This window comes from Corylus avellana, chromosome ca3 (genome assembly GCF_901000735.1).
Source record: "Corylus avellana chromosome ca3, CavTom2PMs-1.0".
NCBI classification, from domain to species: Eukaryota; Viridiplantae; Streptophyta; class Magnoliopsida; order Fagales; family Betulaceae; genus Corylus; species Corylus avellana.
In genome coordinates, this window is record NC_081543.1 from 14,688,085 (window position 1) to 14,701,710 (window position 13,626).

Genomic DNA, 13,626 nt, shown 5'->3' on the forward strand with positions numbered 1-13,626 from the left:
GCTCTACCTTGAGCATGTTTATTTGATAAACACATATCGAGTTCGAGCCGAGTTTGAACCCTTCGAGAAAGAATATAAGCTGCACTTTTTATATCATTATTACTTATGAAAAAAAAAAAAAAAAGTTTTGGCTTTGTTTAATTGCTTGTAATAAAAAAATAAAGAGAGAGCTCTACCTTGAGCATGTTTATTTGATAAACACATATCGAGTTCGAGCCGAGTTTGAACCTTTCGAGAAAGAATATAAGCTGAGGTCGAACATACGGTTTGAAAATTTAACCAAACTTGAGCCGAGCTTAAACTTATTTACAAATTTGCCAAGCCATGTTTTAACATACAAATTTTGGCTCGACTCGGCTCGGCTCAGCACGATTTTGTCCATACCATTATCAAATATTCGACCCGAGAATAAACCCACCAGCCTCATGAAAACCCGAACCAAGAGGCATGAGCATGACAGCATTTAGCATCATCCCCTCCCCCGAAATTCCCCAAACCCCTACAACTCGTGTCAGATTCCCCTGAAACCCTGTTCGTCACGGATTTCACCATGAAAACCCCTCTGCTCACCACTCTGTCGCTCTCCCACCCTTCTCGCTGATCCACCTCCACGCCTCAAACCCACCATTTTTTCAATCTCTAGGGTTTGCAATTCTCTTATCTGTAAATGTCGCTCCCTCCTGTACAGTGCATATGCGTCACAGAGGACCTTCTTCGCGAATGGAGGAACGGAAACTCTAGCTTCAAGGTCACCGACCGCGTCCCCATGCTTCGCTTCCTCTACGAGCTCTGCTGGACCATGGTTCGCCCTCTCTTCCAAGTTCTACCGCTCTACGTACATATATGTGTGTAAGTTGTATCTTCTTAGGATTTGGGATTGAGTTTTTGTATGCGTGTGATTGCTAGGTTCGCGGCGACTTGCCGTTTCAGAAGTGCAAAGCGGCGTTGGACTCAGTGGAGTTCACGGGTAGTGTGTCGGACGAAGAGTTGGCTTCGGGTTTCGCGGATATTGTCACCCAAATGGCTCAAGATGTGAGTTTTTCGTTTTTGGATTTTTCTGTCAAAACGTAATCTTGTTTGGTTGCCGGGAAAAAGAGTGTGAATTAGGAACATGAATTTTGAAGCCACAGTAAACTTATTTGTAGGGGAGCGTAGTAATACATTGGAGGGAAACAAGCATTTGCTTTTGATATAATTTTTCAACCACTGTATTGAATGTATATATATGGTTTAAAATTTGTTTGCTGGAGGGTTGGAATTGAGAGTGGCAATCTCTCACTTGGAATGGGTGTTTGATTCCTGCCTTTTCGACAAGGAGGTTGTGAGTTAAATCGTTGCTGGGAGTTTAAGTATTTGGACAATGAGCTTTTCCTTAATTGTGCTGTTTTAGTGTTGTGGCATTTTGGTGTTGCCTCTTCTTGCCCAATAGGTTATAGCATCATTATGTGTGATGTTGCCCTATAGTGTGGTTTTGTTTGTTTTACTAATGACCTGATATATTATGTATTTGATGCTAGTCCATAAGTTTTTCCTTACATGTATTTATTCACTTCTTCTGCAGCTTGCAATGCCAGGAGAGTATCGTTCTCGTCTCACAAAATTGGTAAGTATAAGCAAAAAAAAAGTTTTCAGATAATTTGTTTATCACTTATGAATGCTTGTATAGTTTTCAAATTTTGAAGGCAGACAAATATTTTCAGATAATTTTCTTTCATTCGAGGTAGACAAATTTTGGATTTAGTGTTAATCGCTAATGAATGTTTGGATAGTCGGATTAGATTGGGGGAACCTGGAGTGTTGTGCAAGTTGGATTTGGAGAAGGCGTATGATCATGTAAATTGGGAGTTCTTGCTTTATTTGTTGAAGAGATGCGGATTTGGGGAGAAATGGAGGGATTGGATAGAGCATTGTATTTCTATGGTGCGATTTTCCATTCTTGTGAATGGTTCACCGTCTTAATTTTTTATTTATTCTAGTATTTGTGGATTGAGATAGAGGGATCCATTATCGTCGCTATTGTCTGTGATGGTTATGGAGGCGTTGAGTAGAATGATGGCTGCTACAGTGGATAAGGGACTTTTGTCATGTTTTGCATGGGGTAGATGAATAATGAAGAGTTGTTTGTGTCTTATTTAATATTTGTTGATGGTACTTTGATTTTTTGCGATGCAAATTCCGAACAATACTAGGACTATAGAGGAATTAACTCATCTTTTCTTCTTTACTCTTTACTCTTGGACGGCTGCTTGGCTAGCTCCTTTAGTGATTAGTTTTTTCTGACTTCCTTTTTCATTTCTCTCCCTCTTAGGTGCTCTCTATTTATACTTCCCGTGTATATGGGTTGCGCCCCTTTGCGCTTTTTTTTATATCATTATTACTTATCAAAAAAAAAAAAAAATTCCGAACAAATTCGACATTTGCGTTATATTTTCGTATGTTTTGAGGCAGTTTCAGGATTGAGATTTAATTTAGCAAAATCAGAAATTGTTCCTGTAGGTGACGTGGGAGACTTGGAAGAACTGGTCAATATTCTTGATTGTAGAGTATCTTTGTTGCCATTGAAGTACTTGGGTTTGCCATTGGGTGCCTCTTACAAGGAAATATCTATTTGGAGTGGCATTATTGAAAAAATGGAACGTCAATTGACTGGACGAAAAAAACTTTATTTATCTAAGTGTGGTAGGTTGACTCTAATCAAGAGTACGCTATTCAATTTACTATATATTGTCTCTTTTCCCTATTTTAGTGGGAGTGGCTAATAAGCTTGAGAGACTTACGAGGGATTTTTTATGGGGTGGTATTAGAGATGAGTTTAAATTTAATTTAGTGATTGGGGCAAGGATTTGTTCTCTGATAAAATTAAGTGGGTTGGGAGTTGGAAATCTGATTAAGTTCAGCAGAGCCCTTTTGGGAAAGTTGTTGTGGTGGTATGCTACGGATACAGAGGCACTATAGAGATTGGTCATAGAGACTAATATGATAATATAGGGGGGGGTTGATGTTTTTTATGGTTCTATAGGCGTGTCCTCAAAACGGGGGAAAGGCAAGGCTAACGTAAAGACAATATTTTTGATGTTTTGTGAATTGCATTTGAAGGTGTACAATATTTTTTGATATGACTCTGTTTTGGGTACTTGATATGTTGTGTCCAAGTTGTTTAAGTAATTAATAAATGTGTGCACCCTCTCTGTCCCGCAAAATAAGTTCACATGACAGATAGAGGAAGCCCACCCGAAGTGCAAGGCCCAATATCAGTCCCTCTCCCTCTGTTTATTTGCGGCCTTAGGGCTGGTTTGGCCACCCCCACAAGGCCAAAAGGAAAAAAAAGAAAGGTTGGCCGAACCACTCCCAAGGACATCGCATCGAATGTAATTAAAGCAAAAGCGAAAGGTTATTTTAGGAAAGCAAACAAAAAATATCTGTGAATTATGAGCATGGAGAATTATTTTGGAAACGACCAAAAGGGAAATGTGGGCTATTTATATGGGATGGAGGGAGTAGTATTATTATCATTTCTGGTAGGATAGAGCTTTAACATTATGGGTATCTACTGTGTGGTAAGAGATGAACCAGAAATGAAGCCCTGTTATGCAAATGGGATCTCTATTTCAGTGAAATTTTACTTTCTTATGATATAATATCTAGTTAACTGGTTTGTGTATAGTAATATCTAGTTAAAATATTGTATATTTTCTTATTGGTATTTCACTGATGTTATTGTGATTTATTTGCTTATATTGAGGCATGTACCCATGATGATCTGAATTTTATTCGCTCATGTTGTCTATATATTAATGTTTTTCAAGTACTGTGAATATAAATGCACAGAACAAACTCATCTATATATGCTCTGTTAAGAATCTGTTTCCCTGCTGTAATGTATATAGGTCTAGTCATTTGGAAGGGGCTTTTGGGTTTGGGACCATACTAAACATGGATGGACTGTTGGGTTGTATCAGCAATTTGCTTATGTACTCTGTTGCCCAATAGAGCTTCACCAACATGTTTTATTTGGTTGTATATGAGATGGAGTATCTTATGTACTGCTTCTATATTTAATATTTTCAAATTTTGTACCGATGCATTCTCAAAGATTATCTTTAGTATGTACACTTTGTTCCATTTAGGGTAGTGCCTCACCTACTACTATATCCTTGGCTTGGCTCATGGCTCTCTTTTCCATGCAATATGTTTGGTAAGAAGGTTGGAAAATTGAAAAGGGTGAGAGAGAAACGAAGGAAAGGTAAGGCATAATCTAATTGTTATACCATGGTTGTAACGGTATATAGTGAGGCAAGCATTTGAAAACCTTTCTTTTAAGCTCCTTTTCTTCCTCCCATCTGTCCACCTTTGGATAGATTGGAATTTGTTCACCGAAGGGAGGCCTCATCCCTCCTCTTGTCATTTCCCTTGCTCATTCAACCAATTGATGGTTAGTCTTTGTTGGCTCCCTTTTCCTTCTACTTCCCATCTTCCACTTGCCCCTTCATATGAATGTAGTCCTAACTTAGATTTTTTAGTTTTGTTTTTTTTGGGCAGTTCGTGGTGTGAGTGATGTTCTAATGAGCCTTTTGGGGGCGGCATTTAGGGTGGGGTTATGGAATAATATTAGGAGAGGTTGAGGGAAATGTTCAAGTCATACTGGAGTTGAGATGGCAAATGGCTTTAAGGTTAGATTTTGGAATGATCTATGGTGTGGGGACAAGGCCCTAAAGGAAGCCTTTCCAAATTTATATGGCATGAAAGATGCTTTTTTAGTGGCCTATTTAGAGTTTTTTGGTGATTCCAATAAGTGGAATGTTAGTTTTGCTAGAGCTGCTTATGACTCTTGATAATTTGCGAAAGAGGAACTTTGTGGTAATGGATTGGTGCTGTATGTGTAAGAAGAACGGAGAGTCTGTTGATCATCTTCTTCTTCACTGTGAGATTGCAAGAGCTCTCTGGCACACTATCTTTAGTCGGTTCAGGTTGCTTTGGGTTATGCCTTGCAGGGTAAGGGACTTGTTCGATTGTTGGTGGACGGGTGGGCGTTCTCGTAGTGCGGTTGTGTGGAAGATGATCCCTCTTTGTCTTATGTGGTGTGTATGGAGCGAAAGAAATGCTAGATATTTTGAGAATTCCTCTAGGTCTTTAGAGGAACTTATTCATTTCTTTTTTTTTTTTTTCACTCTGTACTCTTGGACGGCCGCTTGGCTAGCTCCGTTAGTGATTAGCTTTTCTGACTTCCTTTTTCAGTTCTCTCCCTCTTAGGCGCTCTCTTGTTATACTTTCCGTGTATATGGGTTGCGCCCCTTTGCGCTTTTTTTATATCATCATTACTTATAAAAAGGAAAAAAAAAAAAAAGTTGCTTATGATTAGGAGATGGATGTTTTTGCCTCGCTCTTCAACTTGTTGTATTTAGTTAGAGGGAGATAGGAAGTGAAGACAATATTTGGTGGGCCATCGCAAAAAAAGGATTGTTCGATGTTAGTTCCTTCTACAGTGTCCTGACTTGTAATGATGGCCTTCTCTTCCCTTAGAAGAGTGTTTGGCAGACTAAGGCCTCTTTGAGGGTGGCTTTCTTTGCTTGGACAACGCCTTAGGAAAGATCCTTACCATGGATAATCGTAGGACGTGGCATGTCATTGCCATTGATAGGTGCTGTATGTGTAAAAGGAATTGAGAGTCCGTGGACCATCTCCTTCTCCATTGTGAGGTTGCTTGTGCCTTATGGAGTGTCTTTTTTAGTCGCTTTGCACTGTCTTGGGTTATGCCTAGCTGTGTAGTTGACTTGTTCACTTGTTGGTGGATGGCTGGTAGCACTAGGAGTCCTGCTGTGTGGAAGATGATGCCTTTTTGCCTCTTGTGGTGTCTTGAAGGGAAATGAATGATAGTAGGTTTAAGGACCGCGAGAAGACGTTGGAGGAGCTAGAGTATTGTTTCTTCTATACTCTTTATCTTTGGACAGTTGCTTTTGTTTCTATTTTGGTGCTTAGTTATCATGATTTTTTTTTTTCTAGTTCTAGTTAGCTAGGTGTTTTCTCTTGTATATTTTATGTGTATCTGGGTCTGCCTTACACTTTTAGTGATATTTTGATTACTTATAAAAAAAAAGTTGTTTTTTTGGTTTCTTCCTGCTTTAATGTCTGTCACAGAAAGTCGTATTATGAATTTGTTGCTCCTAAGCCGTTGACTATTCATAAATTTGAATGTTGTATAACGTGCCCTTGTATTTCTTTTCTTTTGTTTTTCTGTGATTCACTTTTTTTTTTGATAAGTAATGTTTATATATCAAAAGCACAAAGGGGCGCAACCCAAGTACACAGGAAGTATACAAGAGAAAACGCCTAATTAGGAGAAGAAAAAAGAACAAGAAAATCAGGATAGCTAATCACTAAAGGGGCAAGCCAAGCTGCTGTCCAAGTGAAAAGTGTGTAGAAGAAGAATGCCGTGAGGTCCTCCAAAGATCTCTTAGAATCCTCAAAGCATCTCGCATTCCTTTCTAACCATAGGCACCACACTAGGCAAAGGGAAACTATTTTCCACACAACGGCACTTCGAGAACGCCCTCCTGACCACCTACAAGCGAACAAATCCACCACCTTTTGAGGCATGACCCATGACAATCCAAACCGGCTAAAGATAGCATACCATCGAGAGCGAGCGATCTCACAATAGAGAAGAAGATGATCGATCTTTTCCCCATCTGATTTGCACAAGCAACATCTATTGATCACAATGAGGTTCCTTCTTCCTGTGTACTAGGGTTGCGCCCCTTTGCGCTCTTTTAATGCATCATTACTTATCAAAAAAGATTATCTATTGTGAGGATCTTCCCTAATACCGCAGTCCAAGTAAAGAAAGCCACTCTCGTGGGTGCCTTGGTGCGCCAAATACTCTTCCAAGGAAATGGACTAGCCTCTGTACTAGCCAAGAGATTATAGTAAGATCGAAAATTGAACTTCCCTTTACTAGACGGAATCCACCACATTTTATCCTCTCCTTCCCTATTCATTTTATGAGAGTACGACAAAGTATAGAACGAGGCTAGTACTTCCAATTCCCAATCATGAATCAACCGAAAAAAGCTAGCATTCCATTGAAGAGCTCCACCCGTGAAGTCCATATTGTCAGCAATAGACGCATCTTTTGCATTAGCTGTGATTCACTTTTTATGTTGTTTTGTTCTTATTATGTTTTCATTTTACTCTTCTTAGGCAAAATGGCTGGTGGAATCTGCATTGGTTCCTTTGAGGCTTTTCCAGGAGCGTTCTGAGGTGAAAATAGTTATATTATTATAATTATTATTATTTGTTTTTTTCTTGTTGGTTATCTGGGCTTCTAGTTCCATGTTCTTTGACCTCTATCAATGCTTTACGTTCCTGGGAATGAAATAAAACACTACTTGTAGGAAGAATTTCTATGGGAGGCTGAAATGATCAAGATAAAAGCTCAGGAGTTGAAGAACAAAGAGGTAAGAAGATCATTGTTTTGTAGCTGCATAGTCATATATGGTGGCATGCCCAAAATATTAACAAGTGCATATTGGTATTCTTGTTTTGTGATTGTTACAAAACGGAATTATGTGATTATCATCATTATCACTAAAACACACTTTAATTGTTTCTAGGTCAAAATACATTTTGGTCCTTGAAGTATGTGTTAGATTCCTTTGTTCTTGAGCTTTGTTTAAATTTAGTCCTCGAAGTTCTGAAAACACTTCAATGTTGCTTTTCATCATGCTTTACAGTTGCTATACGAATGAAGATTGATAACTTGGCAAATGTATTACATATTCATTATTATGATGCTGACATACTGGTTTTACAAAATCAAGGTTTAGGGATCACTTTTTTTAATAAAGCTTGATTATTACTTATAAAAAAAAAAAAGGGTTTAGGGATCACTTTTTATTTATTTATTGAATTTTTTTTTTGAAAAATTAAATTTATTTTTCTCCATTTATTCTGATTTGTGGCACCAGTTTGTGGCACTATACCACACACGCATTATAAGGACGTGTACCAAAAAGATATATTATAGCAGCAATTTCTGTTCTAGTGGTGATAGTAAGACAAAGTAAAGGTAACATTGAGGTGTAGCAATTTTCAAGGACTAATTGGATACAACCTAAGAGATTAATTTGTAATCGTACACATGGTGTAAGGATTAAAATTGTATTTTAGCCTTTGGTATCCCCTTTTTGAATATCTTATTGTAAACTATTAATACAATGAGGTATGGATACAATGACAATATATTCCATGAATCAACTGAACCTTAAATTGTTACTCCATACTCCTTTTTGAATGTCCTAAACTACATGTGCATTGTAAAAGGTCGAGATAATTTTGATTTGGTTTCCTTGCAGCCTTTGTTATCACACAGTACTGTGAAATTCAGCTTCTGACAACTTAGCCTAATGACTTGCTTTTGCAAGTGCATTTTAGTCGATTGCCATATTTCCCTTCCCATTTGGGTTGTTTGTCCTGGTGGGGAAGATGGGTTGCAGCCTTCATCCTCTTCTGATCAATATATTTTTTTTGGTTAGCGAAATATAAAAGAACGTAAATCACATGTTTTTCCCCCCCACATTTTAGGTAAAAAATGAAAACAAATTCAAGGGACTAACATATGCCAATTGGGTGGAAAAGTGTAGTTTTTTTGTTGAAACTTGTCCTTTTCTTTTCCATCCAAGTGGAAAGTTTTTGCCGCCAGGGTGGGGTATGGAAAATCTAGTTGAGGAAGTCCGTTTCAATCTGTGCAGTTGTTTATAATGAAAATGTCAATCCTAAAAATGTTAACATGCATGTATGATAATTTCATGCTGTGATAAGAACTTCGAGTGAAAGCCAATCAGTATCCATATTTGATGTATTTATGCTGTTGATTTCAGGTCAGAGTAAATACTCGTCTTCTTTATCAGCAAACAAAATTTAACCTTCTGCGAGAAGAAAGTGAGGGCTATGCCAAGCTGGTATGGTGATTATTCACTTATTTTATAAAATCATTTGCGATAATTTTTGTCTAGTCACAATGTTAGAGAATTTTCATGTTAAGTGAACTATTTATCTCTTGCATCTTTGTTTTTATCACAGTTTAAGGTGATGTTTGTTAATGTATTTGGGTAAGTGTTTGGATGCGTCATAAAGGTGAAAAGTATTTTTAGAAGTGTGGTGGGGTTCCGCTTAGCTATGTTGATTTCCTTGTACGCTTTTCCCCTTCTAGTTAGGTGTTCCTAGTTGTATACTTCCAGTGTACTTTGGGGCGCCCTACGCTTTTAATAATATCAGTACTTACCTATCAAAAAAAAAGAAGTGTGGTGGGGTTCACATTTGAGAAAATGTTTTTTATGCCGCAAAGTTTCCTCGACTGCTTGCTTGCTGGAATCGGGTGGGGGGTAGGGATATCTCTAAAGTCATTTGGAGGATGGTTCCTTTGTGCATCACTTGGTGTATTTGGCGGGAGAGGAATTCCCGAACGTTTGAGGACAAGGAGTGTTCGGTGGGTGGGATGAGGAAGAATATGATCTCTATGCTACACTTGTGGGCGTTGGCTCACCACCGTATTGTTGTCCCGACTATAGAAGAGTTCTTAAATATGTGCTCTTTGTATATTCCATAGGGGTTTCTCTTGTATATATCTTTGCATTAGGGTTGCGCCCCTTTGCGCTTTTTCAATAATACTTATCAAAAAATTATAAAAAAAGAAAGAGAGTATACCTCTTCAAGAAAACCCAAACAGATGTGAGCCTTACTTATATAAAAGAAAAAGAAAAGAAAAGAAAAAAAGAGAGTGGCTGTGTAGTCATGACCCTTGTCCTGGCTGGGGTGGGCTACCATTCCACTTAGGGTGGCCCGATTACTCTAATCCTTTTCCTTTTTAATTTATTATCTTTTTTTTTTTTTTTTTTTTTTTTTTAAAAAATAGGTTAGCTACTATCCCTGCAAAAGTTAAGCACCTGTTTTGTCAAAATATTCTTATAACAAGGGATTTTGTATTTTGAGAAGTGTTTTGTGTTCTGAGGTTGTTAATGTATTTGAAAGGAGTAGGAAATTCAAACTGAATACAAAAAATAAGTATACAATTTGTTGGAAAACATAGTCTAAATTTTATTTGATAAGTATTTTATTACAATTTAAATATGTTTTCTTTTTGTCTCTTTTAAGCTTTTAAATTTGTTTTCTGGTTCCTTCATATAAGATTTAATTTCGTCAATCTTTTCTTGATTCATAAACGTAAAACTTATTTGGTGAAACTTGGCGCTGTAAAAGTTCTGGTTTATGGTTTTCTGCTTAAATGTGAACTCACATGCACAACTTGAGTATTCAAGTCATGTGAGAAGAGGAGTTTTGATCTACAACTTTGTTTTCTTAAATCTCTTTCTAAGTAGATCTCTGTTAATGCCCTTCTCAATGCCTCTAATTTTGTAGATTTTTGTGCTCTTTTTCATTGTTCTTGATCTTGTGGATGTTTTTCCCTTATATATTTCATGTGTACTTGGGTTATGCCCTTGTGCTTTTAATAAATTTGCTTTACTTATTTTAAAAAAAAGTCATGTACTATGATTTTTATGTTTAGCGGTGTGGGGTAAAAGCTTTGGTAAAGTAATTCAGATTTTAAGGCATAATTTTGATTCTCCTACTAGCATGTTGCTACTGTAGTTGAGTCTCATATAAGCTGGTGATGTGAGATGTATTGGTTATGCTGCATAGCAGAACACTAAGCTAATATCGTTTGGTGTCCTTTTTTCTTTTGAATTTTTTTATTTTTCTAATCTTTTGAGGTCATATTTTTTCATTAGTTTTCACAGGGTTGATAGTTTTCTATATTTGAGTATTCACTATCTTGTGGATCTTTAGGTTACCCTTCTTTGCCGAGACTCTGAAGCTTCAGCTCAAAATGTATCAGCAGCAACAATAGGCATTATTAAGGTCTTGATTCTCTCTGTGTACTTGGGTTGCGCCCCTCTGCGCTTTTTATATATAAAATTTACTTATCAAAAAAAAAAAAGGTTTTGATTCTACCTACATTGTTGTCCCTCTTTCTGCATTCTTGTGTTTTAACTTTTTTTTATTAATACATCCTGCAGTCATTAATTGGACATTTTGATCTGGATCCTAATCGTGCGTTTGATATCGTAAGTTTCTTCCATGTAGCGTCTAATTTTCATGCTATCTTATGGGTGTATCCATTTTTCAGTGTTTATTGTATCTGGCGAGTCTGATGGTATAAGTCCCATTTATGGTTTTGGATATTTTGTTTGGTCAGGTTTTGGAGTGTTTTGAACTTCAGCCGGATAACAAAATCTTTCTAGAACTGATTCCAATTTTTCCGAGGGTAAGGATGTATTTTAGGTTGTCTGATATATAGGTTAGTATTACAGGTAATGAATAAACCTTTAGTTTACTTACTAATACTTCTATTATGCTTTGCAGTCTCATGCTTCACAGATTCTTGGTTTCAAATTTCAATATTATCAGCGAATGGAAGTAAATAGTCCTGTACCGTTTGGGCTGTATAAGCTTACAGCTTTACTGGTGAAGGAAGAGTTTATTGATCTTGATAGTATGTGAGTAGTTTGTGTGCTCTTTCTGGTCATGTAATATAGTGATTCTTTAAATTTTGTTTGTTTAAGATGTTATTTTTATGGTCTGCATGATTATGGTTTCTGTAGTGCATATTCTTTTTTTGAACAGTGATAGTGAATTGCATTTTTGAGGGAATACCTTTAAATGTGGCCTGCAGTCATTTTGATAAGCAATTTGTGAAGATGTGACATTTTAGTTTTCCTGTGTGTAGGAATCTATAGGAATCAATGTCTATTTGAGGACTGCAAGTCCAACATGCTATGTTTAAAATCCTCTTTTTTGATCTCTCTTTTAGCGATTTTTTGAAAAAAAATGGAGGCCTAACATAGTGTGTTTCCAAGAAACAAAAATGGAGTGGATTTCTTCCGGTCTTGTCTGAGGCTTGTGGGGTCGATCCTTCCCACAGTTTTGGCAGCCACATGTTTTCATGTATTCCATAGTGGCATGGGTTCCATGTATTCCGTCAGGAACTGTTGATGTGTTTGGACTGGGGATGAATGAATAGCACATGTTTTTCTATTCGGTTCCTCGGTCAACTACTATATGGAATCTGTTACAAGTTATTTATAGTTTTCTGTTCCAAGAATAAAATCTTAAAAATTCAAATGAATGGAATATTGGCTCATCTGCATTGTTGCTTTGGCTGATGCATCTGAGTTTAAGAACGTAAGTGAAAAGGGAATCCTCCAAGTAAAAGCATGTTAGTCAATTTATTACTATATTTTCTCGGTGTGAACAATTGAGCATTAGATTAAAAGTAGAACCTCAGCGATGGTGTGTTTTTATGGAGATACTTGGTGCTGTTATTATATTATTCTGTATTTCTGTTAATGCCTATTAAACCATGTCTTCTGTTTGCTTAAATAATTGCTGCAGTCTGGAATTTACTTACCATTTTTCTTTCTATTTCCCACAGCTTGTTTGTTGGATTTGTCAAATATGTTCTTTTTTATTGTCATTTTATTTGTCGTCTTCCCCTTCTCTGCATGGAATTGCTATTCTGATTAGATTTAAATATATGTTTTTTTCCAGATATGCACATTTACTTCCCAGGGATGATGAGGCATTTGACCATTATAATGCTTTTTGTGCCAAGCGACTTGATGAGGTATATTTCCTGTAGTACCATACTGAATGGGTGTTTCCCTCTGTTATGAAAGTCTTTCTGCATATTTCCTTACTAATGACGCTGGGACTTCTTTGGTCTTTGTGTAATATATTGATGCTAGGCCTTAGGTTTTGTCAGTTACTTATACAAAAAAGAAGAAGAAGAATGTCATATGTTCTTTCTTCCTTTTAACTCTTCATATAATTTTGGTTGTATTGATGACCAACGGTTTTGGTGAGAAATGGTGCTTATAGATTGAGTATTGTATCTCGTCTGTGCGGTTCTCGGTTTTGATCAATGGTTCTTCTTCCGGCTTCTTTGAGAGTTCGTGTGGGGTGAGACAAGGTGATCCCCTTTCGCCTGTTTTGTTCATCATGGTCATGGAGGCGTTCAACAGAATGATTAATGCTTTTATTAATAGGGGTTTCATCAAAGGTTTTTATGTGGGTGCCAGAGAGTCTGATCAGGTTATTGTTTCTCACCTTTTTGCTGATGATATGCTGGTTTTTTGTGGGGCTGCTCCTGACCAAATTAGATTTATTAAAGCCCTTCTTATGGGCTTCGAGGCTGTCTTCGGGTTAAAAGTAAATCGGGCCAAATCTGTTTTAGTCCCTGCCGGAGGTATGGGTGAGGTGGGTGAGTTGGCTAGCATTCTGGGATGTGGCACTAACTCTTTGCCTTTGAAGTATCTGGGTCTTCCGTTAGGGGCTTCGTTCAAGCTTTTGGCTATTTGGGAAGACATGTTGGAGAAGATTGCTAGAAGGTTGGCCCCTTGGAAACGTTCGTATTTGTCCAAGGGGGCTAGGCTCACTCTCATCAAGAGCACCTTATCCAATCTTCCTACCTATTTTTTCTCTTTTTCCTATCCCTGCCTCTGTGGCGAATCGCATTGAGAAGATTTAACGGGATTTTTAATGGGGTGTGCTCAACGACGAGCCTAAGTTCCA

General features: G+C 37.4%; 1 protein-coding gene across 2 annotated transcripts in view; it reads left to right on the top strand.

Annotated features, from left to right (window-relative positions):
* Positions 1-463: 463 nt before the first annotated feature.
* The window catches only part of LOC132174763 (THO complex subunit 2), a 49,710-nt gene continuing 36,547 nt past the window's right edge, over positions 464-13,626 (top strand). The window contains exons 1-11 of one of the 2 annotated variants that reach the window (XM_059586431.1): positions 464-802; positions 907-1,032; positions 1,562-1,603; positions 7,198-7,257; positions 7,392-7,454; positions 8,877-8,957; positions 10,843-10,914; positions 11,073-11,120; positions 11,252-11,320; positions 11,419-11,552; positions 12,604-12,679. In XM_059586431.1, the coding sequence (XP_059442414.1) occupies positions 668-802; positions 907-1,032; positions 1,562-1,603; positions 7,198-7,257; positions 7,392-7,454; positions 8,877-8,957; positions 10,843-10,914; positions 11,073-11,120; positions 11,252-11,320; positions 11,419-11,552; positions 12,604-12,679 (906 nt within the window). In that variant the 5' untranslated portion in view covers positions 464-667. The remainder of the gene's footprint in view (positions 803-906; positions 1,033-1,561; positions 1,604-7,197; positions 7,258-7,391; positions 7,455-8,876; positions 8,958-10,842; positions 10,915-11,072; positions 11,121-11,251; positions 11,321-11,418; positions 11,553-12,603; positions 12,680-13,626) is intronic. The other variant, XM_059586432.1, reaches the window with a different exon arrangement.